Genomic DNA, 24,226 nt, shown 5'->3' with positions numbered 1-24,226 from the left:
GTAAATGTACTGTGGTCTATGTAGGTAAAAGTAATAAAAAGTTGAAAGAACGTACATGTGAATATTTATCTGAAATTAGAAGGGAGGTTACCAATAATGTGCTTTTTAAATATATAGAAATGACAGATAGAGATCACAGTTTTAAATTTAGTGCACTTCAAAAAGTTAATATTTCACTTAGGGGTGGAGATATTGTCACGCAAATGGAGTTTACAGAATATAAATGGATCTCAAAATTAAGAGCTGGCTGTGTACCTGGTTTAATGCAACTGTTTGTAATAAGGCAGTTTTAAAGTTAAAATCTAATAAGTTATTAGAAGTTGACTGCATGTATTAAGTTACTTAGTTTGTGCATGGCTTCATTATTATTAGAACTCAAACTGTTGATTAGATATTTTTATTAGTGACTGCAATTGACTGATTATGTAATTAAATGTATAAATAGAGGAGTCCTTGTTAGTTGAACTGTTTTACTTACAATGAAGGGCAGTTTTGCTCAAAAGCTTTGTGGACATGCATCTGTTTATTTTGAATGTTGGTGTTGGTTCCTTGTTATGGAACTTCAACGTGTTTTGTAGGTTAAATCCAAAAAACAGAAATAGTGTCCATATTTGTTTTTTTTTCTGGGGACAAGGATGAATCTAGAGTAAAAATCTTTCCTTTTTAGAGAGGAACAGGTTATTTTACGTCTTGTTGAAATAGATCTGAAAGAACTGGAAAAACAAGGCATCATTGCTTTGAAGGGATATTAGGAATCCATGAAGGAATTGAAGGGGAATTCTACTGAAGTCTGTATCCAACTGAAGACTCTTAAGTTATTGCTTTCCAAAATGGGAGGGAAAGAGAAAGTTTCTCTCCAGAGGTATGATGAGGTTAGCAGACATCTGTCAGAGCATAATAAAAGGAAGTTAGAAAATAGTGTTTTCATCAATAAAGGACCCTTTGGATCTTTTGAATTCTGAAATTACTTTGTCCTGCCATTTCTTTTTAGCAAATTTCTTACTTTTTTTTTTTTTAAGAATGAAGTACTTATTGCACATGTCTGAGAGCACTCAGACTTTCTGGATAGAGACCACGAGGAAAGAAAACAGCAGCTGCTCCATTTAAACACATGATCAAAGCTAAAATACACCGTTTAACACTTCCTAATGATTGCGCTGCAGTGAGGATTGAAAATTCACACTTCTCCACTGTAGTGCAATCTCAGAGTTAGTATATATAATTAAGCGGGGGTGTGGGGGTGCAGGGTGCTTGCCTCTCTGCAAAAACATTGAAAACAGTATATTTTAATTTTAATCAAGTGTTCTCAGACATACACAGTAGGTACTTCATTCTTACAAGTTTCGATATGGTGTAATTTTGTCATTCTAAACTTGCAGTCATCTTATCTCGATAATTAGCATTTTGGTTATCTGGACATTCCATCTACTGAAGTAGATCCATATATATGGGTCTACTTGAAGAGACCAAAATCCCACATTACCGAATCCGAAATGACAGACATAGCCGAAACCTCACACCAATAAGGAAGTCTGGGACTCTAACCACCTGCCCATCACCACTAAAACAAAAAACCGAAGCAAATCAAATGCACCGATGTGGGGGGGGGGGGCTGCACTCCCCACCCCTCCAACTAAATATACCAACTCTGATATTGCACTACAGTGGGGAAAGGGCCAAGGTCACCATAGTTGCCAAGTGGCTCTTTTTTCCCCACAGTAAAATTCTGGTGTCCCGAGTCTGTGTATGTGAGGTTTTGGCTATGTCTTGTCCAATTCGGTAATGTGGGAATTCGATCTTTTCAGTTAGACCCATATATGTGTGTCTATTTATATAGAAATACATAAGCACACAAGTGTGTGTTTAAACATATAATACATACACACTAAAGCAATGTTCATCTGGTCAATATCCATGCATCAATGTTTTTGACTTTAATGCACACAGCTTATCAACTATGTGCATCTTGTTCAGTTTTAGCAGTGTAAGTGAATCTTTGTTTGATGCAGTTACACGGATACTGGCTTATTGTATGTTGTGCTCTCTGTTTGAAAGCACACAAAGTGGGGAAAAAGGAGTTTGCTTTTTCCCCCACTGCTGTACAATCTTGGAATTGGTATAGTTACACTGGTAGGGTACAGGGGATAAGCAGAAGGGGAGCTTGCCCCCTGCAAAAAATGTTAGTGTTTTCATTTTTGATGCGGACAATTGGTACAGTGAGATTCAGTCAAATGGTTTTGATATATCGAGCAGCTGATTTTCTGCAAATCAGTTACTCCGTATAGGTCTCATCTATATATTTATATATATATATATATATATATATATATATATATATATATATATATTTTTTTTTTTTTTTTTTTTTTTACATACATCAGCATTGAAGAATAGAGTTCATGGAAATTTTGTGCATGGGTATTGCTACACTGGGGCAGATCCCACACCTGAAGAAACTGTGTCCCAGTGATTGCACCACTCCATTAAACATTTTTTTTCAACCACCGATCTGCAGCAGGACTATGAATCAGCAACAGCCAATTGCTTGCTCATCTGCAAATTGCTCGTCAGTTATGTTAGCTCCACATTTAGAGTATTCAAGCCAATGAGCCTGACATTTGGAATTAAAACAGAATAATCCTCTTTTAGAAGGGGAGAGTTTGGGCCAAAAAAAGAAAAGGCATTCATTTAAAACCCACACACAGAGACACACAAAGAGACATACAGAGAGTCACACACACCAGCATTTGCAACTGTGTGTATATTTCCCTCTCTACTGAGACCTGCTACCATTACAGACAGCCTAATAATATCCCATAGATCTACTACACAGAACATCTATTAGTAATGCTATTACAAATAGAAAATGTTTCTTTTTTTCTTTTTTATTTATTTATTTTTTTTAGAGTTCCTACAAATATATACAATTTTATTGCACTTTTTTTTTTTTTTAACTGCACTTAAGTGAGTCAACACACATTTCTGGAGCAACGGTTAATTACATGCTCAGAGTAAAACAGAAGGTAAATGGAGGTAGCAAGAATCAAACTCTGTACCCTTGACTACTGGAAGCACCTCATTAACATTTTAGAGAGTTAATCCTCTTTACTGCCACCTTTGCTCACTTCTTTTTCCTGATAGCTCACTGAAAAGTCACTAATTTTTACAATCAGTCAATAACGTCAGTCATTAGATTTTCCTAGTTTTTGTTGTTCAGAAAATAGATGCTGATGCAAAAACTGTTGTTAGTGAATTAGAGTAGTCTGCTTCTTATCTGTCTATAATTTTGTACAGCATCTCTGATTTTGCCTCAGATTTCTGCACTATCCCTCGTTATTTTTTTTTTTTGGTAAATCACTAAGAATTACAGTCATATGATAAAGCCAGTCTCTACAGTTTCTTAGTTTTTATTGTTCATAAAAGGCATATCCATACAACACATACTGCTCTATACATATTTTAAATGAACTGCAGTTGTCTAGCACTTAAGGCTCTGAGAAGTTAAACTGCTTCCTGTAGTCAAAATTCCGGGGTCTGAATCATTTCACCAAAATTTTACTACTGCTTGATTTTGAAAAAGTCTTGTAACCAGAAAATGCTTCCAAAGTCACCCTTGAATAGGGCCAGTTTGTCTAGTGGGTTTAGCCAAGTTAAAAATACATTAAATATTTCAAGTGTTCCCCTTTTTGCCCCCCCCCCATTACTTTTGATTATGTCCAGAATTCTTGAACAAAAAAAATGAGAACTATTTCGGTCTGCTCCTTGTGAAATGTGTGGCTTTCTGGCAAATTGCTGTGTGTTTCAGTCACAAAATGACAGGCATATGAATTTCAGGTTTTGTAATCTTCAGGAAATGCTTGTTAATGTAATGCTCATTATTCAAGCAACCTTCTAAGTATACAAGACAAATATTTAAAGTTTGTTCCTGATTTTATGTATTTTTTCTGACTCTTGAGCAAAGATGTTGAGAGAGTAGAGGAAAACTGCTATATGGTTCTGGCAGCAGCAAGTTGAGATACATATCTGGGCCCCTGTTTATGAATTTATCTATTCATTTGATCTCAAGCAATATCTAAAATACACAGTCATACAAGTGGCTGTAACTGATGGGTGGGTGTGCAGAGTGTGTGCTGTAAGTGCGCGCACGTGCATCTCTAAACAGAAATTGTAATTCTAAACTGTCTCGTATTTTTATCTCTAGTGTTTGTGGACTGTTCCTTGTAAAATATTTGCCTTTCTGGTAAAGTGTTGCAGACAGTAGTCACTAAATAATGACAAACATGTGTTTTAGACTTCATACCTTACAGAAGATGCTTGATAACAGAAGTTGCTTGCATAGCTGATTTGACGTATACAAGACAAATATTTAAAATCTGTTCCCAAGTTTAGGTGTTTGTCTCATTCTTGAGCAAAGAGGTTGTGGTTTTAAACGCTAGAGGAGTAGTTTCCAGCTCTGAAATTGTAATTTTATTAGCCTTTTTGGCCTGATTTTATCTCTTTCAACTTTCCGGCTTAAAAACGTGTGTGTTTTCACATTTTTCGCATCGTGCAGAAAGTCTACTCTTCAAATGTTCCCTTAGAACTAGTTGGTTTCTCAGTAGTAGCACTAAAATCTGAACCCCTGTGTCTAGCACTTGCTCTAGAACCTGCTGGAAAGCACCAGGAAGCCTGAAACTAATACAAGCACTCAACTCTCCTGGTCAATAAGGAGAAATTAATCATAGGCACTAAATAGCCTATAATTGCAAAGTACCCTTCAAAGGTAGGGGAAAACAGCTCTTTAACTTTACAAAAAAGCACCTAAACAGTCATGTCCAAGGGTCAGCTTCCGGTGATTTCTCCTGTCCACCTGGTGAATCTGGGCATGCTGGGGCAATGCGGCAACTGCCTCATGTACACAGACAATCCTCTCCTCCTACCACCCAACACTACAACCTGTGAGAGATGCACTTACATAGCCAAACTGGAAGCAAAGCTTTCTCCAGCCAAGACAGTCGAGGAGAAGGTTAACACCTGCACTACACCTCAAGCAACTCATAGCCCTTCAAAACCCACACCATCAACACCCACACATAGCAACACTAAACCCACATAAGCGGAGGCCCTTAACATTAACCTGCCCAAGCAACAAAGACCTCCAAAGCTGAAACACAAACAAACACCAGTCACAACCAAAGTGGCACATAGCTCACAACACCAGTGTGCCACCCAACAACAGCCCCTAAGGCAAGACAATGTACCCAACACTTTAGTCATAGATGACTCTATAGTCAGGCACACTGATGTCCCACTCACTAGGCTGAACAAGGAGAAAATTAGTCAGCTGTCTGTCGGGTGCCAGGATTTGCCACATAATGCATGCACTCAAGTCACTCCACAACAAGTACAAATATGACTCTGTCATTGTCCATGCTGGAGTGAATGACTTGAGACGTACCTCCCTGGACTACATGCAGAGAGACATGGAAGAGCTCTTGGATCATGTGCCCCAGGCAGGTATGACCCTAGCCCTGAGTAGCATCCTGCCTTCGTCCAGAATTATACCACAGTATAAGGACAAAATGATTGACTTCAACAATTGGCTAAGCTTCTGGTGTCATTCAAAGGGGATCTAGTATCCGTCTGCCTGGGAAGACATGATCGACAAGCCATAATGCTTTGCCAGAGATGGTCTGCACCTGTCACCCCTGGGATTCAGGTTACTGGATAAAGCTCTTGCCACCCCTATAGTGCCTTTTTTAGGCAAAGTTCAAAAGATAAAACCACCACTGTAACAGATACAAGCATGCAAAATCTGAAGGTAATGCTAGAAGTCTAAACCTCAAAATGCACTCTCTCGAGGCACTCCTAAAAATGGAGAACATTGATATCTGTGCAGTAACTGAGACTGGGTTCAAGGCTCCAGAGAGCACTCCTGCAGTACCAGGCTACAACTCTTACCACACTTTTCGGCCACAAAACCAAGTCCGAAACACTAAAGGTGGGGGAGTGTCCATATTCACCAAGGATATTCACACCTCCAGGCTAGTTGCTCAACACAATGCATCTGAAATTCTCCAGGTGCAACTAACACTAGGTAAGACTGCAATCCAAACTGTAGCTTGCTACAGATCCCCCACCATGCCCCAAGATTCTCACTACACCTTTCTAAACATACTGGAAAATATTAAGATACAACCAAACACCCTAATACTGAGTGATTTCAACTACCCTGCCATTAACTGGGAAAACTACTCGGGTACCAACTCCTTTTCTCAATGGTTCTTGGAATTCATAAATTCCAAAGCCCTGGATCAACTAATCCATTGTCCCAGCAGGGGCTCCAATATCCTAGACCTGGTCATTACCAACATGACATAGATGCTCCACACCAGTGGTCACCCCTCATTGATCAGGTCTGACCATAAGCAAATCACCCTTGACATCCACATCCCACCCCCACCCCCCCAGTAAGGAAACCTCCTTAAAAAACTTCTCCAAAGCCAACTTCATGCTACTGTAGTCAGAAGTGACAAACTTCACGACACCCATGCAGATGGGATCTGAAAGTTTGACTGCAGAATCCTACACTAAGGCACTGTACGAGCACATCCACTTGTGCATGAATCATGCCATCCCAAATAGAACCAAGATGCTCTTCTCCAAAAAAAAGGAAGCCAATCTGGTGGTCCCCTGCTATAAGCAAACTATATAACAGAAGGAAGAAACTGTTGCAGAAAAGAGGAAAATCCCAGGATGCAAAAAACTCCCTCACCAGCCCCAGTAAGAAGCTGAGATCCCTCATAAAATCCTCAAAAGCTAGTTATGAAAATACAATTGCCAAAGATTTCAAAGACAACCACAAGGCATTCTATAGTTATGTCAAGAATCTAAATGACAATGCTCAGATCTGCTCTGAGCTACAACAGAATGGCATTAAATATACTGATCCCAAGAATATTGCCAATATCCTGGCAGATCAATTTAGTGCCAACTTCACCCCCCACCCCCTAAAGGGCCCATCTCAATACCAAAAGATAGCCAAATTCCGGTAATCATGGTCACACAAGTAGAAACCGCACTATCCAAAGCTAAGAATACAGCATCCATGGGACCAGATGACATCCCAGGCTGTGTACTACATGAACTACAAAATGAACTGGCACATCACCTAAGTGTCTTGTTTAATCATAGCCTCACCTCAGGCTTCGTGCCCACTGAGTGGTGCACGGCTACAGTTATCCCACTCCACAAGGGGGGATCCGCCTTGGATCCCGGGAACTACTGTCCCATCAGTCTGACAAGCCTGATCTGCAAGGGCATGGAATGCATTATCATGGAACTTATAAACAAAGACATTGGCAACCTTCAAACACTGGACCCCACCCAGTTTGGGTTTGCTAAGGGTCGATCTTGTCTCCTGACTCTGACTGACTTCTTCGAATCAGACTCCAGAGCTGTGGACGAGTAAGGCAGTCCACACAGCCTATCTGGACCTCGCCAAGGCCTTCGACACCATCCACCACTCTGGAATCATAGATAAACTTACTAAGCTGGGCAATAAATCCCTACATCATTCGATGGGTTGCCAACTGGCTTACTGACAGAACCCAGACTGTAAAAGTAGCAGACTCCAAATCCAGCTCCAGACAAGTGACAAGTGGAGTACCTCAGGGTTCAGTCCTGGGACCACTCTTGTTTGACATCTAAACTGGGAGCCATTACTGAATCCCCAAATGATGTGGATATTCTACAAAAGGGCCTTACAGAAACAGATGCCTGGTGCCAGAGCCATGGGTCAAGCTTAATGCCAAGAAATGCACAGTTATCCCCTTTGGAAAAAAACATGTACCCATGAATTACCACATAGGTGGCAGTACACTAAACATCGAAAGTGTGATGAGAGAGACTTAGGGACACAGGCGGACAGTGGTCTCACTTTCGATAACCACATCGCCACAACAGTCAGGAAATCCTTGTATGTGGCACACCTCATCACTAAGGGCTTTTCATCCACAAAAAAGGAGGTCATTGTCCCACTGTACTCATCCCTCATTAGACCCATTATAGAGTATAATGCCCCATTTGGTATGTACCTCACAAGATATCTGCAACAGCTGGAAAGGCCACAGAGATACCTCACTAACAGAATCACAGGCCTAAAGCAGATGCCATATGCTGACCCTATACTATGTGGCATATCGTCTACTCAGAGGCAATCTCTGCTTAACATACAAGGCCATGTCAAACCCTGAGCTGTTGGGCATGCTCCACTTAAAGAAATCCCAATCCCTCAGAGCCACACGCTCCAGGGATCTAAACCTTGTCATCACAATGAACAAAACATGCTGGAGGGAGAGGTTCCTGACCCAGAGAATCCCCATACTCTGGAATAGACTGCCCAATCATGTCAAGCAGAGCGCCTCATTGGCCCTCTTCAAAAGGAACCTTGATGATTGGATGGGAGATAGGAAATTCACCCCGGGGATCAGGTCAGTCGCCCTGCTAGACAGGGGTCCAGAAAAGTAAATATTGTGGGAAGAAATATCCAGGGAATTGTTATGGCTAGGCTTGTATAGGCCCTAGGGCCGATAGCCTAGTATCACCCTATGAACCTATGAGGCGGTACAATGGGTGGCACTGTATGGTTCTCACAGCAGTGAGCTGAAATGCACTTACAGGTCATTATTTGTTCATTCATATGACTGCAAGCAAACATCTGATGTGTATTAGGTTCTACAAGGTCGTACAAGGGCTATAACTGGTGTGTATATGTACACACACAATCAAAATTGCAATTCACCGAACTTCAAAAGAGCGACTCCGTTACGCCAAAACTCCTCTGTGTCGAAATTATAGTTGCTTGCCGTACGTTTCAGTGAAATAGTTAAGCTGTTGGTGGTAGTATAGCAAGTAAAAGGGTACAGTGTTCATATACATTTTTGTATATCGTACCACTTGCAGAACTTGGCGGATATGATGGCATTTTTTTGGAAACAGGTAATTATGCTGTGCTCTTGGAGAGATGTTCATAGGTTGGTACTAGGCTATCAGCCCTAGGGCCTATACAAGCCTAGCCATAACAATTCCCTGGCTATTTCTTCCCACATTATTTACTTTCCTGGACTCCTGTCTAGCAGGGCGACTGACATGATCTCTGGGGTGAATTTCCTTTCTCCCATCCAATCGTCAAGGTTCCTCTTGAAGAGGTCCAAAGAGGCACTCTGCTTGACATGTATGGGCAATCTATTCCAGAGTCTGGGGAGTCTCTGGGTCAGGAACCTATCCCTCCAGCATGTTTTGTTTATTGTGATGACAAGGTTTAGATCCCTGGAGCGTGTAGCTCTGAGGGATTGGGATTTCTTTAAGTGTAGCATGTCCAACAGCTCTGGATTTGACATGGCCTTGCATATTAAGCAGACATCGCCTCTGAGTAGACGATATGCGACAGAGTATAGCTGGATGTACTAAGTATTTAGTTGTTTTAACAGCGCTTGTTGCTTTTCAATGGAGATCATAGTACAGTGAGCTCAGGAAATGAATCCTGTCACTGCAGTGCAAAAATGTTCAGGAATGTGTGTTTTTTTATACAGATGTATTGTCGGTGGCTTGTCATTTGGTAAAGTAAATGTCCAGCAAAGTGGAGTTTCAGCATAACAGAGTCGCTCTTTTGGAGTCTGGTGAACTGTAATTTCGATAAATCAAATGGGACACATAATATAGGTATATATAATATGCATATGTACACACACACACCCACACGCATATATGGGTTCTCTACCTAAACACAATGTTCACAACAGTGAACGTTGCAACATCGAACAAGGGACAATGAAAACCCGAACAACCAACAAGATCAACTTTCATTGTGCAGGATCATAGTATGGTGGGGACTGGAGTTTTGCTTCTTTCCATACTGTAGTGTGAACTCGGAACTTGCATATATAATCAGGGGGTGTGGGGGGCACAACAAAAGCAGATTTTGTGTTTCTTGTTAAGGTTTACATGTTCTGAACATTTATAACCTAGTACAAATGAAATATAGTTTGCCAGCCTTAAGGACAGTACTCACTTTCCTTAAGGAAGGACAAAACAAAAAGGTAAAACTAGTTGTGCAGAAATGACTGGTCTTGATACTGATGTATGAATTACTAAAATCTGATGAAGCTTTGGCAAGGGAGAAAGCGCACTCATCTCATTTTAACTTAAACCGTGGTTTAAATAAGCAATTCCAGCTAGAATCTTGTTTTCTTATTTTTAATAAGAATGCAAACTGATCTTTGACATGGATCTTACATAAGTTGTTGTGATAACTGCCTACCTTAGTAATCCATATGCCAGTGTCAAGAGCAATCATTCCTGCACAACTAGTTTTCACTTTTTGTTTTATATATATACACAAAAAAGTCCCAAACCAAAGCGAGCAAAATCCAAAGCTATATATCAGAAAAAATCCCAAGGTATGGAGACAGGCACATTGTTAAAGATTCCACAAGTCCGTTTATTATTACACAAAAATGTATTGTGTAAGCGCTTTCATAAAAAATTACTTCCTCAGACACATCATAACACTTAATAAAAGACTCAGTTTTTATACCATGCCTCATCAACACAAACCAGTTTCCCTCCAAAATATTTAAAGGTACATACATATTTAAAACCATTGTTTATTCATATAATTAATCAATTTAACATAAGATACAAGTTCAATAACATGCTAAAACATATAATTATAAAAAATTTTCATAAAACCTATGGCATGTAAACATATTTCTTAATATTCTTATTTCTTAAGACAGGTAAGAGGGATAGTGCATCATTCTGCCCATACCCTCTATGGGCTCCGAGCCTAAAAATCCATTTCAGTTCTTTGTCATTTACTAAATCACCAAGTCTTTCATTGGCATATTGTACATGAAGTACTTGGAATAAGAATGTATGTTCATTCCCCATAGATATAGTATGTTTAGCCAATGTACTATATTCTTCTCACCTTTTTGTGCAGTATAGATGGTCTCTAATCCTGGTTATGAGATGGCGGTTGGTTTTTCCAACATAAAATTTATAACACTTAACACAGGAGGATAAATAAACTAAGTCTTTACTACTGCAATCGGGCTTTAGCTCTAATTTCCCATAAATATCTGGTTTTGGGGTGCCTAAAAAACCTAGATGTATCAATATATTCACAGTAATTGCAGTTGCCACACTTCTTTGTGCCTCTTTCCAATTTATGGGCGATTACATTAGACCTCGGATAACACAGTTGCTGTTTAAGACTTTTCCTGTTTTTATATGTGAATTTAGGCTTCTGCCCTACCCACCTTTCAGTTTGCTCATCAACTAGTAAAATGCGCCAATTCTTTATAATGCTTTTCACACCACCTATTTCCTGAGTATCTGAAATAACCAGGAGGATTCTTATGTCTGTGGCATCATCTTTATCTATACCAACTACCTTCGTTGAGAAATATGGCTTGCCTCTTCCATGCCTCTCAGTCAATCTGTTCATATACTGAATTTATTTGACTTTCAGTTTACCCTCTTTTTTGGAATTCCTTCTTCAAATCTACTAGATTAACAAAGAATTCGTCATCTCTAGTAGTGAAGCGTGACGATCTGAGTGATTGTCCCTTTACTATATTTGAGAAAATATGGGGTGGGTGCATGCTATCCCTATGTAAATAAGAGGGTTGATAGCATTCTTTTCTATACATCCTGGTTTCAATACCTGCACTGTTTTGTTGCACTTCTACTACATTGAAGTAAAAGTACAGTTTTGTACCTACCATAAATGTAGATGTTCGAGGATCCACATTGCTGCAGTCCTAACTATTGGGTAGTCCGCTGTCCAGTCGGCCCGAATACCAAAGTATATGGCTGACGTCGGTCACGGCGCATTAGACTGACGTCAGTACGTCAGGGTACTAATGCGCATGACCGACGCCATATCCTCAGTCTTTTCTTGCCCCAGATGTCAGAAGACCCTAAAAAGACAAGGCCAAAACCAAAACACACCAAACATACCTGCACCAAAAATATATACAATATATACAAAGGTACCAGAATATAATCTCACCTACACAACCACCCCTAAACACAGAGGGAAGGAGGGAGGGTAAATTGGACTGCAGCAATGTGGATCCTCGAACATCTACATTTATGGTAGGTACAAAACTGTACTATGTTCTTCATTCCACATTGCTGCAGTCCTAACTATTGGGTAGAATCCCAAAGCAGAGGTAAGGGAGGCTGGCAAATCATAAGGAAGCAGGAGCTGATAACATGCCTTGCAAAATAGCTGTGGCAAAACCAGCCCTAGACTTAGAGTAGAGAGGAAGGTGGTAATGCTTAGAGAAAGTATGCACTGAACTCCAAGTAGCTGCCTCCAAAATATCCTTAGTTGCCACACGGCTTAGAAATGCTGTTGAAGTGGCAGTAGCCCTAGTGGAATGAGGCCTAATCCCAGCTGGAATTTCCTTGCCATGATGGGAATAACAAAATGCAATGCAGAACCCAATCCACCTAGAAATAGTTTGTTTTGACACAGGCTTGCCCTGAACTCAAAGCAAAAGAAACAAACAACTGCTGAGACTGCCTAAAATCCTTAGTCCTGCTTAAATAATAACGCAATTGCCTGTGTACATCTAAAGTGTGCAAAATCTTTTCCCCTTTATTTTGGGGATCTGCATAGAAAGTAGGCAAATGAATAGTTTGGTTTAAAGCCACACTAGAAACCACCTTAGGCATAAAGGAAGGATTAGTGCGTAATGATACCCTATCCTTATGAAAAATCAAAAAGGCTCAACCGCCATAAGGGCCTGTAACTCAGAAACCCTTCTTGCAGAAGTAATGGCCAACAAAAAGCAGTCTTCCATGACAAGTATTTCAGTTCAGCAGTAGCCGAGGCTCAAAAGGTTGTAGAGTAAGTTTCTCCAACACAAAATTGAGATCCCAAGCAGGAGTAGGAGCTCTACGTGGGGTCTTATATTCTTTGCCCTCTAAGAAATTGCTTGAACAAAGGATGTGAAAACAATGGTGGGTCACAATCATAGTGAGCTGAAATTGCTGCAGCATGAATCTTAATGGAAGAGAAAGACAAACCTTTGTCCAATAACTCAGTAAGATATTGAAGAGCCACACTCAAATTAGGCTCCGAAATCTCCAAATTCTTTGCTGCAGTCCAAAATAAAAATCTCTTCCATTTTTCTGCGTAAACTTTCCTTGTACTAGGTCTTCTGGCTTCCATAATCACATTTAAAACTTGTTGAGGAAGTTGAGACCTGCTGTCTTTCAAAACAGAATATGCCAGGCTGTTAGATGAAGAGAGTGAAGCTTGACATTGAGCAGACGACCGTCCCTCTGAGACAACAGGTGTGGAATCAAGGGTAAAGGCCATGGAGGCTTCCTTACCAGATTCCTCAGTAATGGGTACCAGTGCTGCCAAGGCCAATCTGGAGCTATTAAAATCATCCTTGGCTTGTCTTGTCTGACCTTTAGAAGCACCTTTGGGAGAAGAGGCAGAGGTGGAAAAGCATACACATGAAGATTTTTCCAACTGAAAGAAAGAGCATCCACTTTCCAAGCTGTGTGATGAAATCCCTTCGTGCAAAACTTTGGCAGCTGGTGGTTTAGTGGAGAAGCGAACAGATCTATGTCTGGAGTTCCCCATGACACTGTCAATTTTGAAATACATGAAGATCCAGTTTCCACTCGTGGGGATCCATGATTTGCCTGCTTAACACATCTGCTAAGGAGTTCTGTGCTCGGCAGAAACCTTGCCTGAAGAGTTAGTTGCAAGCTGAGCAGTCTCCCATAAAATCATTGCTTGCCTGCACAATGGGTAAGAATGTGTTCCCCCTTGTTTGTTGATGTACCACATGACAGTTGTGTTGTCTGTTAGAATCAACACCTGCCCTGGAAGAAGTAACTCCTTGAAAGCCATTAATGCAAACTGGACTGCTAACATCTCTTTCATGTTGATATGTAGATGCTGTAGTCTGGCAGGCCACTTGTCTTGTATCCATTTTCCATCTAGATGAGCTCCCCAAGCAACGTCTGAGGCATCTGTCGTTAGAATCTGACTCACCTCTGGCCGGGTCACAGAGAGTCCCTTGTTTAGGTGACATTCCTGAGCCCACCACAAAAATTCCTTTTGAATGCAAGGTATTATTTGAATGACAGTGTCCAAATCCTGGCAGTGCTGTGTCCATAGATTTTTTAGATACCATTGTAGCTTCCTCATATGCAGTTTGGCATTGGGAAGCACCAGAATACAAGATGCCATGAACCCTAAGGCTTGAAGGACTGTCCTTGCAGTCAGCCCGGACTGAAGAGATAGTTGATGGAAGTAACTGGATAGATTCTTTTGTTTGTCTGGGGTTAAAAAGGCCATCTGGGCTGCTGTATTCAGTCTCACACCCAGAAAGCACATGTCTTGAGAGGGTACTAGACTGGACTTTATTTCGTTCACAGAATACCCTAGGCATCTTAGCACTGCTATAACATATTCCAAATGCTGTAGAAGGTCTTCCTTTTCTTGAGCCAGAATCAGGCAGTCGTCCAAGTAAGGATAGATTTGAATTCCTTTTAGCCTGAAGTAAGCTATCACCGGAGCCAGAACCTTTGTGAATACTCTGGGCGCAGTGGATAAGCCAAAGGGCAATGCAGAGAACTGATAATGAGAATTTCCAGCTCGAAAACGCAGATACTTCCTGCAACTTAGCCTTATAGGCACATGAAGGTAAGCTTCCTTGAGATCTAAAGTTACCATCCAGTGATCTTTGCCCAGCAGAGGTAAAAGCTGTTGTAACGTCAACATTTTGAACTTGGGAATGTCCAGATAAGTGTTGAGGGTAGATAAATCCAGAATTGGTCTCCACGTGTTCCCCTTCTTTGGTACTAGGAACAGGCGAGAATAAAATCCTAGGCCCCTTTCTGGCACAGGAACTGACTGAATGGCTCCTATTTGGAGCAACAGAGAAATTTGCTTGTGAGCCTCTGTTCTTTGTAGAGGAGGAATGTCTGGCATGCCTTTGAAAAGAGGCAAGGTATGGAAATAAAACCTGTAACCGTGGTGAATGATATCCAGAACCCATCTGTCTTGGGTAATTAAATCCCAATTTTCTTTGAAAAGAGACAGCCTTCCTCCCAGAGGTGCTGCCAGGCGAGAATGTACTGGCAGCTGAAAAGGCAGGTCATTGGGTCTGCTTACGAAAGGACTGACCCCTGCCCTCACCAGAAGTCTGAGCAGGAGAACTCCCTGTCCTAGGCCTAAAAGAACCTTGAGCTCTGCCCCTACCACGTCTAGACCTACCCCTAGACTGGGAATCATAAGCAGGATAAGTCCACCCCTTAGTAGGCCAATTTCTACTAAACTTGGAGGCTGCACCTGCAAAAAATCTTTAACAGTTTGCATAGACTTAGCCTTGTCCTCCATTTTCTTTAAAACTGCTTCAACAGGCGAACCAAACAACACATCAGACTGTAAAGGAGCATCCAAAATCCTTGTCTTAACATGCTCAGCTAAGTTCTGATCTCTCAACCAGGCGTGCCTACGAAGAACAGAACCAGTGGCAGCCACCCTCGAGGAGGCCTGCACAGCATCAAAACCACACTGCAAGGAATGTTTACCCACCTGTTCAGACACATGAACTAAATCCTGCAACTCTTTACACTCAATACCTTCTGCCAGAGCATCCACCTTAGATTTCAATTGTGAAAGGAGGTAATTCTGATATTTTAACATGTGAAACTGACAATTCAATGCCCTCATGGCTAAAGTGGAAGAAGTATACACTTTCTTTCCCCATCTATCCAAAGCCCTTGCCTCTTTATCAGGAGGAACAGGATTTTTAACCACAGAAGCCTTCACACCTTTAGGCCCCTGAGAGACAGTTTCCGGGTCTGCCCTAGGACTCTTAAAAAGATACTTATGAGCTTCAGGCACCCTATAGTACCTATCCAGTTTAACTGGTGCAGGAGGCAAAGAATCAGGATTCAGGGAAGCCTCTGCAAAACATCTTCCACCACATTCAGAACCGGAGGTATAGCTAAAGGCCTATGCTGGGGTAAAAACAAGAATTCCCTAAGCCTCTTCCTGGAATCAGAGAAATCGTGACCTTCCCATTTAAAATGCTCCCTCATGGAATGCAGAGTCTCTGAAAATGAAAAATCCTCAGGAGGAGAAGCTGAAGGAGTAGAATCATCCACATCAGAATCAGAATAAGGAGGATATTCCTGCAAGTCTTCAGCCGAAGACTCAGAAGCCTCCGAACAGTGCTCAAAACTCTCAAACTCAGGTTCCACCCTAGGCCTCTTATCAGGAGGGGGCAGAGAACCTCTAATCATAGTAATCAAATCCTCTGCCATTTTAAGCATATGTTTCTTAGGCAAAGACCCTGAAGCACTAGGAGAAACCCCCACTGAAGCTACACTAGGCCTGCCTCTCAAAGAAGCCTTGGAAACAGAGGGCGAGGCTCTAACCACCTTAGGAAGAGAGGGAAGAACAGCCACCTGAGAAGCCCCCTCAGCCTGGCCTACTTCCTGAGAGGATACATCCTGTAACAATAAAGTCTCTCCCTGAGACTCCAAAGAAACACCTGGCAGAACCTCCGGCTCCACTGAGCCTTCTAAAGAACCGGCGTCAGGGACTGTCGGTTCTTCCACTCTAGGCTTTGCTGCTTTATCCTTGCGCTTTTTGGCCGAAGCGGGCGTCGGAACATCCGACGGCATATTATAATTACAACGCTTCCCAAACACTAACCTGGCACAGTCTAACCTTCTCTTAATAGTGCGTTTGTTAAATCTTGCACAAGAGCGGCATCCAACAACGTCGTGCTCAGGCCCTAAACAAGGTATACACAAAGTATGGTAATCCCTATGAGGTATCTGTTTCCCACAAGAAATACAGTTATTCACTTTTTCTGACATCCGGTAAAATACTGAGGCAAGAAAAAACCAAAATATTCCCCAACGGGGTACTTAGCCAACTTTGATTCGGTCTGAAACTCTGACTTCAGAAACTTTCAGAACGCCAACCTGCACTCGCAAAATTGCTTCAGCATCGGACCATGCGGCAAAAAAGACAGAGGATATGGCGTCGGTCATGCGCATTAGTACCCTGACGTACTGACGTCAGTCTAATGCGCCGTGACCGACGTCAGCCATATACTTTGGTATTCGGGCCGACTGGACAGCGGACTACCCAATAGTTAGGACTGCAGCAATGTGGAATGAAGAACATCAGGAGTATTATCATATAAACTATATTCTTTAGGCATGCATTGCAGTTTCCTCTAATCTTTGAATGCTGGTGCTGACAGTGCAGATATTTAGCCAAAAACAAACTGGATAGCATGAAGTTGGCAACTTTAATGCCAATATTGTAGCAATGAATATATTTTTAATTTAGCTTGTTTTTCATCATCACACTTATGTGAAAGGCATTGTATTATTAATACAACAGTTTGCCACCTGCTGCCGTCGACAGAGGCTATGAGTTGTTAATGATCTACTGCTTGTAGCATAGTGCCTGATTCTCTAAGCATTCATTTGTCTTTTGTAAGACTCTGATCAAGTCACTTTATCAGACGATGCTCCTGAGCTGTCCTGAAAAGGGACATTTGTGTCCCGTGGGCTGTTCCTCTGTTATCAAATGTGTTACACATTTGCCTTCTGCATTCCTGCACTGTTCACAGCCATTAACTGGTGCTTCACTATATGGTATTTGACTACAAATCCCAGCAGGTCTCATTTAATGGGCTTCAAGTAGCCTTTTTTTTAGTATATGTGAGTTTCAAGGGAAGCAATGTTTGCTGTTGATCATGCTAAGTCTGTTTTAATGTGAGAGTATTTTTAAGTAAATGGTTGCCAGTGCTTTTGCTGTATATATGTGACAGGTTTGAACAGTGTTTTACAGTGATTGCAGAGCTAAGTAATGCAACACTGGTATGACAGGGGAGAGGGCAGTTCATTACCCTGCCTAAGCCCCATTTGACAGTGATCCCAGCTCTGGCTGGATGCAAACAAGATGCCATAGGTGGGTGTGAGGTTTTGCTTTTTTTTCTCTCTTTTTTTTTCTTCCATATCAAGATACAAGGGAAAAGTGCAAATGCATCCTGGAGACTATAGTCCTGACTCAATCTCTGAAGCCTTGATAGCAACAGTTGTAGTGGTGGAGTGGACTTCAATCCTCTTGATGGATTGCATTTTGTAACTACTGTCAGCTGTGTGCCACTTTTTAAAGGTTGCTGAAAGTGGTGTGGCAATGTGAAGGATAGTAGAAGAGAACTGTTTACTGCTAAAGGTCCCAGAGAGCAAAGAAACATCCCAATTTATTCCAGCAGGTATATACCTAAATTCAAATAGCTAATATCTTCTTTGTTCCCTCTTCCTTTTCCCCAGGAACAGTAGTAGTTAACTTAATAAACTCCTTACATTCTATATATACTTTTGCCAGCTTTCTTAGCTACAATAAAGATGATAAAAGATTTGTATTAAAATAGGTTTATCAAGGGATATGATTTGAAACTCAAATTGTTAGAATACATCTTACATAATTATCATAAGTATAGTTTTGTTAGAATATATCCTACATGAAGTACTCTCTTTGCACAGGCTTGGAAATGCAGCCATTTTGAAGCAGGCCCATATCTTCATTTTATGTTATATCACTTTGCATGCAACTTTAATAAATGTTGCTTCAGTAGAGAAATACAGCTTAGCTATGTACAGTGAATAACCTTCAGGCCAAATCACTGATAAAGACTCAGATTCTCAAGAGAACATTTTTGCCAGAGATAGAGACAGCTAGGAAACCTTTTACAGATTAGGCCATCTGGACAAGTGTGATTAAAATCTACAGTCATAGTCTGAGGATCAAGGCTGAGAAACAGATTTAGGCTACAGAAAAAGTACTTTCAAAGTATCATCATTGTCTTCATTGTTACTGCAGTTCAGTTACAGAAGTTCAGTCTGAATTTATCAGTGAGCAATGACAGTTGAGAATGTTGCTACTTTGCCACTGTAACATCAATCTTGCTATGATTATTATTTTGCTGTTCACTGTATTAATCACTGCTGCGAATCAACTACAACAATTTTCTGATAGACTATCATGCTGAAAGTGCATTACATTTTGCAACAGTGAGATGTACCATGTTTACAGTCAACCAGATAAAGTTTTCAAGTGGTGCCCGAACAGGCCTGAGAGGATACTGAAGTACAGTCAAAGTAATTCTCAGAACCCCACAGTCAATAAATCAGACAAAATATTACAGGGCAGAGCTGTTGTTACAAAGGGTTTTAAATAGTGCCTACAACTGAATTTTCACTGAAGACGATAACCCTGTAAGGTACCAATGTGATGTTGGAAAGGCGAGGGAATCTTTACAAGAGGAAGTAGAAACGAAGGTGTGAGATGACTGGCCACTGTATCAACATTTATTCAACCACCTTCACTAATCATTCACATTTTTATTACAATTGATTTTACAGCAAAATCAGGCAGCAAGTCAGAAAAGTATAAAAACTACAATAAAAACGGCAGTGAATGTGTGGTTTAAAGTTAAAAACTAGGTAAAACAGAAATGTAAACTGCCTAAGGTAATACCATCAAGAAGCAGAAGCCAACTGTTGTGAGTTAGGTTATGGATAGATCACCTTATGATCCACAGCAAGAATCGGTGTGTACAGAAATGACAGTCTTCTCACTTCCTGATACAAGTACATTTTTAGATTTAAATGACATGCAAACTGTAACATACTCTTGATTACAGTCTTCAGAAAATGGTGTAAATGCTACAGCATATATGATTCAGAGTTAAACAGTATTGTAAATACAGCCAGTGCACACAACATGAAGGTTTCAGGGCAGAACAGTGAGAAAATGTTCAGTATCTCAAAAGTTAATGTTATCAGTATGATTTCAAAAAAATGCTTGAAATGTAATTAATAGTTTGTTTTCAGAAGGCAATGCAGATATTACATTGGTGGGGACTCGAGTGCATGAACAAATCAGTCTAACATGGTGAACACCAATGCAAATGGCACACAGACTTCAGGAAAAAATAAGGAATAAATTGCTTAAAATAACTCAAGTCAATGTTATCAGCAGTTCCACAGAAAATTATTTTTAAAATATTTAACATTTGTTTACTGGGGAAGTCCGACAGGCTAATTGCCCATTTTCAGAGGCCTGGGGAGAAAAGCTCCACATAAGAGTACACAGTATAACAGCACAGATCAGAGGAATTATACAGATCATAAAGAAATCATACTATACAATGGAATACTATTCAATTATTACCCAACATACAATCATTTTGTCAAAAGTTATATGCACATCAGAGAAGAAGGTGGGAAAAAAGTGAGGGTGGGCTGAGATGGGGGAATGTCGGGTACATTCATCCTGGTGAGGAGCAAGAGCATAGCCAGTTGTCATTTAGAAGGATCTTTAGCAGGTTTTTGAACTGTGCTGGACTGGCTGGGTTTAGTATATTCTGAGGGATAGAGTTCCATGCTTTAGAGATGTGATTAGAGTAGAGAGTCTGCGCAGCTGCTGTTAGATTTTGTAACTTTTAATAGAAGTTTGTTGGAGAGCACATAGCAGTCCAGCAGCAAACCAGTTGACTTATATGTCATCATTTAAAGGATGAAAGCATAGCAGATTGTATATTTCATTGTTTATAGGAATGGAATTTTGGAATAAAGTAGTGATTGACACAGGCACATCATTTTCAGTTACTAACGGATCCTTACCAATTATGGAATAAAACAGCGATTGATACAGGCACATCAGTTTCAGTTACTAATGGATCATTACCAGAAAACCCAAGTACAAATCTGATGGTGTCAGAATCCAAAGGGTCAAAAGTGATAGTGAGCAGTATGCATCTGGAGATTAGATTTTTAAATAAAACTAATCTTAGAAAAAAGGTAACAGTGATACTCTTGCTGCATTCTCAAACTGACTGTACCATACTGGGAATGGACACATTGTCAGGATTGTGTGTTGTTGGGAAGTTCAATAATAAAATTCTGTGCAGAAATAAAGATGCTGTAGTTTATGTACCGCAGTGCAAACACAGGACTTTGACTTTTTAGATCCTGTGCATCATCTGCACTACTATAGTCTTTTTTTTTTTTTTTTTTTACAGTTACTACAAGAATAAAAAGATTTGTAGGCTAAAGACTAGACAGATTCTGGATTAGTTTCAGCAGCTGAAGTTCAGGCAAAGCACAGTAAAGATATGTTACCACCTTATTAGAAAAAGTATCCCATTCCCAAAGAAGCAATAGAAAATATTTTCAAATGTACTGCAGACTGGGAAGAAAAGGGTAGTATAGCAGAAGAATCAAATTCATCAAATCTACCCTTACAGCCAGTAAGAAAAAAAGTTGACAGTTACAGGTTAGTACTAGATTTAATACCAGTAAATAAGTGCACCATTCTGGTAGCACATGAGCCAGATACACCAGAAATAGCAGTCAGGTTAGATCCACAGAGGTTATAACTTCTTTTTCTGGAGGCAATGCCCTTAATTATAAGATGAGCAACAGAAAATCCCCTTCTTACTACTGTGGAGACATGCTGGTCAAAGGTAAGGCTGCTGTCAACCTGTGTGCCCAGGTCTCTCACCAATGAGTGAGTACTTAAGGTGCTGCCATTCATGTGGCAGTTAGCAGGATCACCCCCTTACTGAAAGGGATGATGATATATTTTTTAAAGCCATGACTTTGGTACCAATTGTTTGTGATAGACCTTCTTGTAGGATGCTGACATCATTCTGAAATTCTATGACCGCTCCCAATTTGCGGCCATCAGCAAACTGTCAGCCACAGACCTTTAGTTTTTGCTTGTACTTCAGAGAAATATATTCCAAACAGCAGAGGTCCCAGGACTGATCCCTGTGGAACACCACTGGTTACCGGTCTGCTGTTGGAGGTGGATTCCCCTATTTTGACTATATGGGTTCCATCAGTCAGCCAGTTAGTGAACCATCTAACGATACAAGGGTTGATACCTAGCTGGGTGAATTTGTCAATGATGCCTGAGATGGGGGTAGTGTTAGATGCATTGGTTGAGTCTAGGCAGGCTGTATACACAGATTTCTCCTTGTCCCGGGCCTTGGTAACTGTCTCAAAGTCCACCAGATTTAACAGGCATGATCTCCCTTTGACAAATCCAAACAGAGTAGGGTCAAGTGTTTAGAGATTACCTATATCTTTGTTAAGGTCCATGATGATTCACTCCATTGTCTTGCAGATGAGGCTAGTCAGGCTAATAGGTCTATCGTTCCCATGGTCAGTGGAAGCACCACATTTGTGCAAGGAAATAATGGTGGCCATTTTCCATTCAGCTGGGACAAAGCCGGTGTTTAGACTATGACTGAAAAGAGTACTCAGTGGTGTTGCTAATTCTTGTTGAAGCCCATGTAGGATGCAGCCTGGGATGTTATCAGGTCCTACAAATGCTATATCTTTGGCCTTAGAGAAGTCATTTACGACCTGCTCTTTAGAGATACAAGTTAAGGAACAGGTGGCAGGGGTGTCATGGGTTACATGTGGTGGGAAAAAGAGAGTGAAGTTTTCATAGAACCTGTCGACCAACAGATTAGCTATGTCCACAGGCTCAGTATAAGTGGTATCATTAGCTACCAGTTTGGCACAAGTCTGGGCCTTTCCTTTTAGGTTACAGATGTAATTAAAGAAAGCCTTATGTCTGTCTTTAGTTGAGGAAACTAATCTGGATTCATAGTTTTCTTTGGAGGACTTCACAAGAAGTTATATTCACCTGTTTAAGCAATTTCATCCTCTTACTGTAAAGCCTGTTAAAGGCAGTTGTCAACCAGGCAGGTTTGTTCTTTCCTGAGGAGCTTGTTTTGGTCTTACCAGGTACGGCCGAGTCAATGCAGTTATACAGGTGTTTGTATAAAGCATTGGTGTAGAACTCGGCATAGTTACCAGTTCCATCTGAGGGGGGGAGGTGGAGTGAAGCTATTTATACCATCCCATAAGAGGTTAAAATCTGCTTTGGAGAAGTTTTTTTTAGTTTAGTTTCTGCTGGGGGGGTTCAGGTGTGACAGTTACTTCAAATAAGACTGATTTGAGGTCAAAACTCACAAGGGAAGACCTCACAGTCAGGATGCTACAGTGGCTTCCCCATATTAAGCACCAGATCCAGAATGTTGGCACCCCTTGAGGGGGGGGGGGTGTCAACCAGCTGGTCCAGGGCATTGGAGTTAATGAAGTTGAGGAACCTTTGGGCAAGTGAGTTTCAGCACGAGTAATTTACACAGTCAATGGATGGGTAGCTAGTCACCCAAAATGTACAGTTGTGTACACTTACCATAAATGTAGATGTTCGAGTGTATTCACTGTTGCAGTCATTACATTTGGGTAATCTGCTGGCAGGTTGCCCGCAGTCGGCCTAAATTCCAAAGTCTTGGGTCCTGTGTTGGTTGCTGTCTTCTCTTCCATGACGTCAGGTCGTCTGGGGTATAAAACATGCAGCCGACACCATTTTCTTTAGTTTTTCTTGCTCTCGATGTCAGGTGCCTCGAAATAGGCAGCAAAAAAAAAAATAATTATATATGTATATGTATATATATATATATATATATATATATATATATATATATATATATATAAACTTTACCTTCATCTACAAACAAATACACCACATAGGTTGTAGAAGATAGAGAAGGAAAGATAAACACCAGAATGACAGGGGGGATGGCGGGAGGGTAACCTGGACTGCAACAGTGAATACACTCGAACATCTACATTTATGGTAAGTGTACACAACTGTACTAGGTTCCTCATGTTTCACTGTTGCAGTCATTACATTTGGGCAGAATCCCAAAGCTATGGTTGGGAAGCTGGAGCTAAAAAGCATTAGGTGCAGCTATAAGGCCCTGCAGCGGCAAAGCCTGCCCTGGACTTAGAGTAGAGAGGCAAATTATAATGCTTTGTGAAGGTGTGAACAGAACTCCAAGTAGCAGCCTCTAGAATGTCTTTGGTTGGTACTCCTCTGAGAAAAGCTGCTGAAGTAGCTGCAGCTCTGGTGGAATGAGACCTAATGCTCTTGGACACAGGTTTACCATGGTGTAAGTAGCAGAAACGGATGCAGTGGCTTATCCACTTTGAAATGGTCTGCTTTGAAACAGCCTTTCCTTCTGATCCTGCAGCATATGACACTAGTAATTGCTCAGTTTTTCTTACAGCTTTAGTCCTGCTCAAGTAG

At 40.9% G+C, this 24,226-nt stretch overlaps 1 protein-coding gene across 1 annotated transcript in view; it reads right to left on the bottom strand.

Annotated features, from left to right (window-relative positions):
• The window catches only part of HERC3 (HECT and RLD domain containing E3 ubiquitin protein ligase 3), a 1,624,372-nt gene that overhangs the window by 238,277 nt on the left and 1,361,869 nt on the right, over positions 1–24,226 (bottom strand). The window contains exon 25 of the mRNA XM_044060395.1: positions 18,411–18,420. Within this exon, the coding sequence (XP_043916330.1) occupies positions 18,411–18,420 (10 nt within the window). The remainder of the gene's footprint in view (positions 1–18,410; positions 18,421–24,226) is intronic.

The sequence above is a fragment of the Protopterus annectens genome, chromosome 2.part0 (genome assembly GCF_019279795.1).
Source record: "Protopterus annectens isolate FY-2018-M chromosome 2.part0, PAN1.0, whole genome shotgun sequence".
Lineage (NCBI taxonomy): Eukaryota > Metazoa > Chordata > Ceratodontiformes > Protopteridae > Protopterus > Protopterus annectens.
Note: the sequence above shows the minus strand (reverse complement) of the source record. Positions and strands in the feature narration are given on the sequence as shown.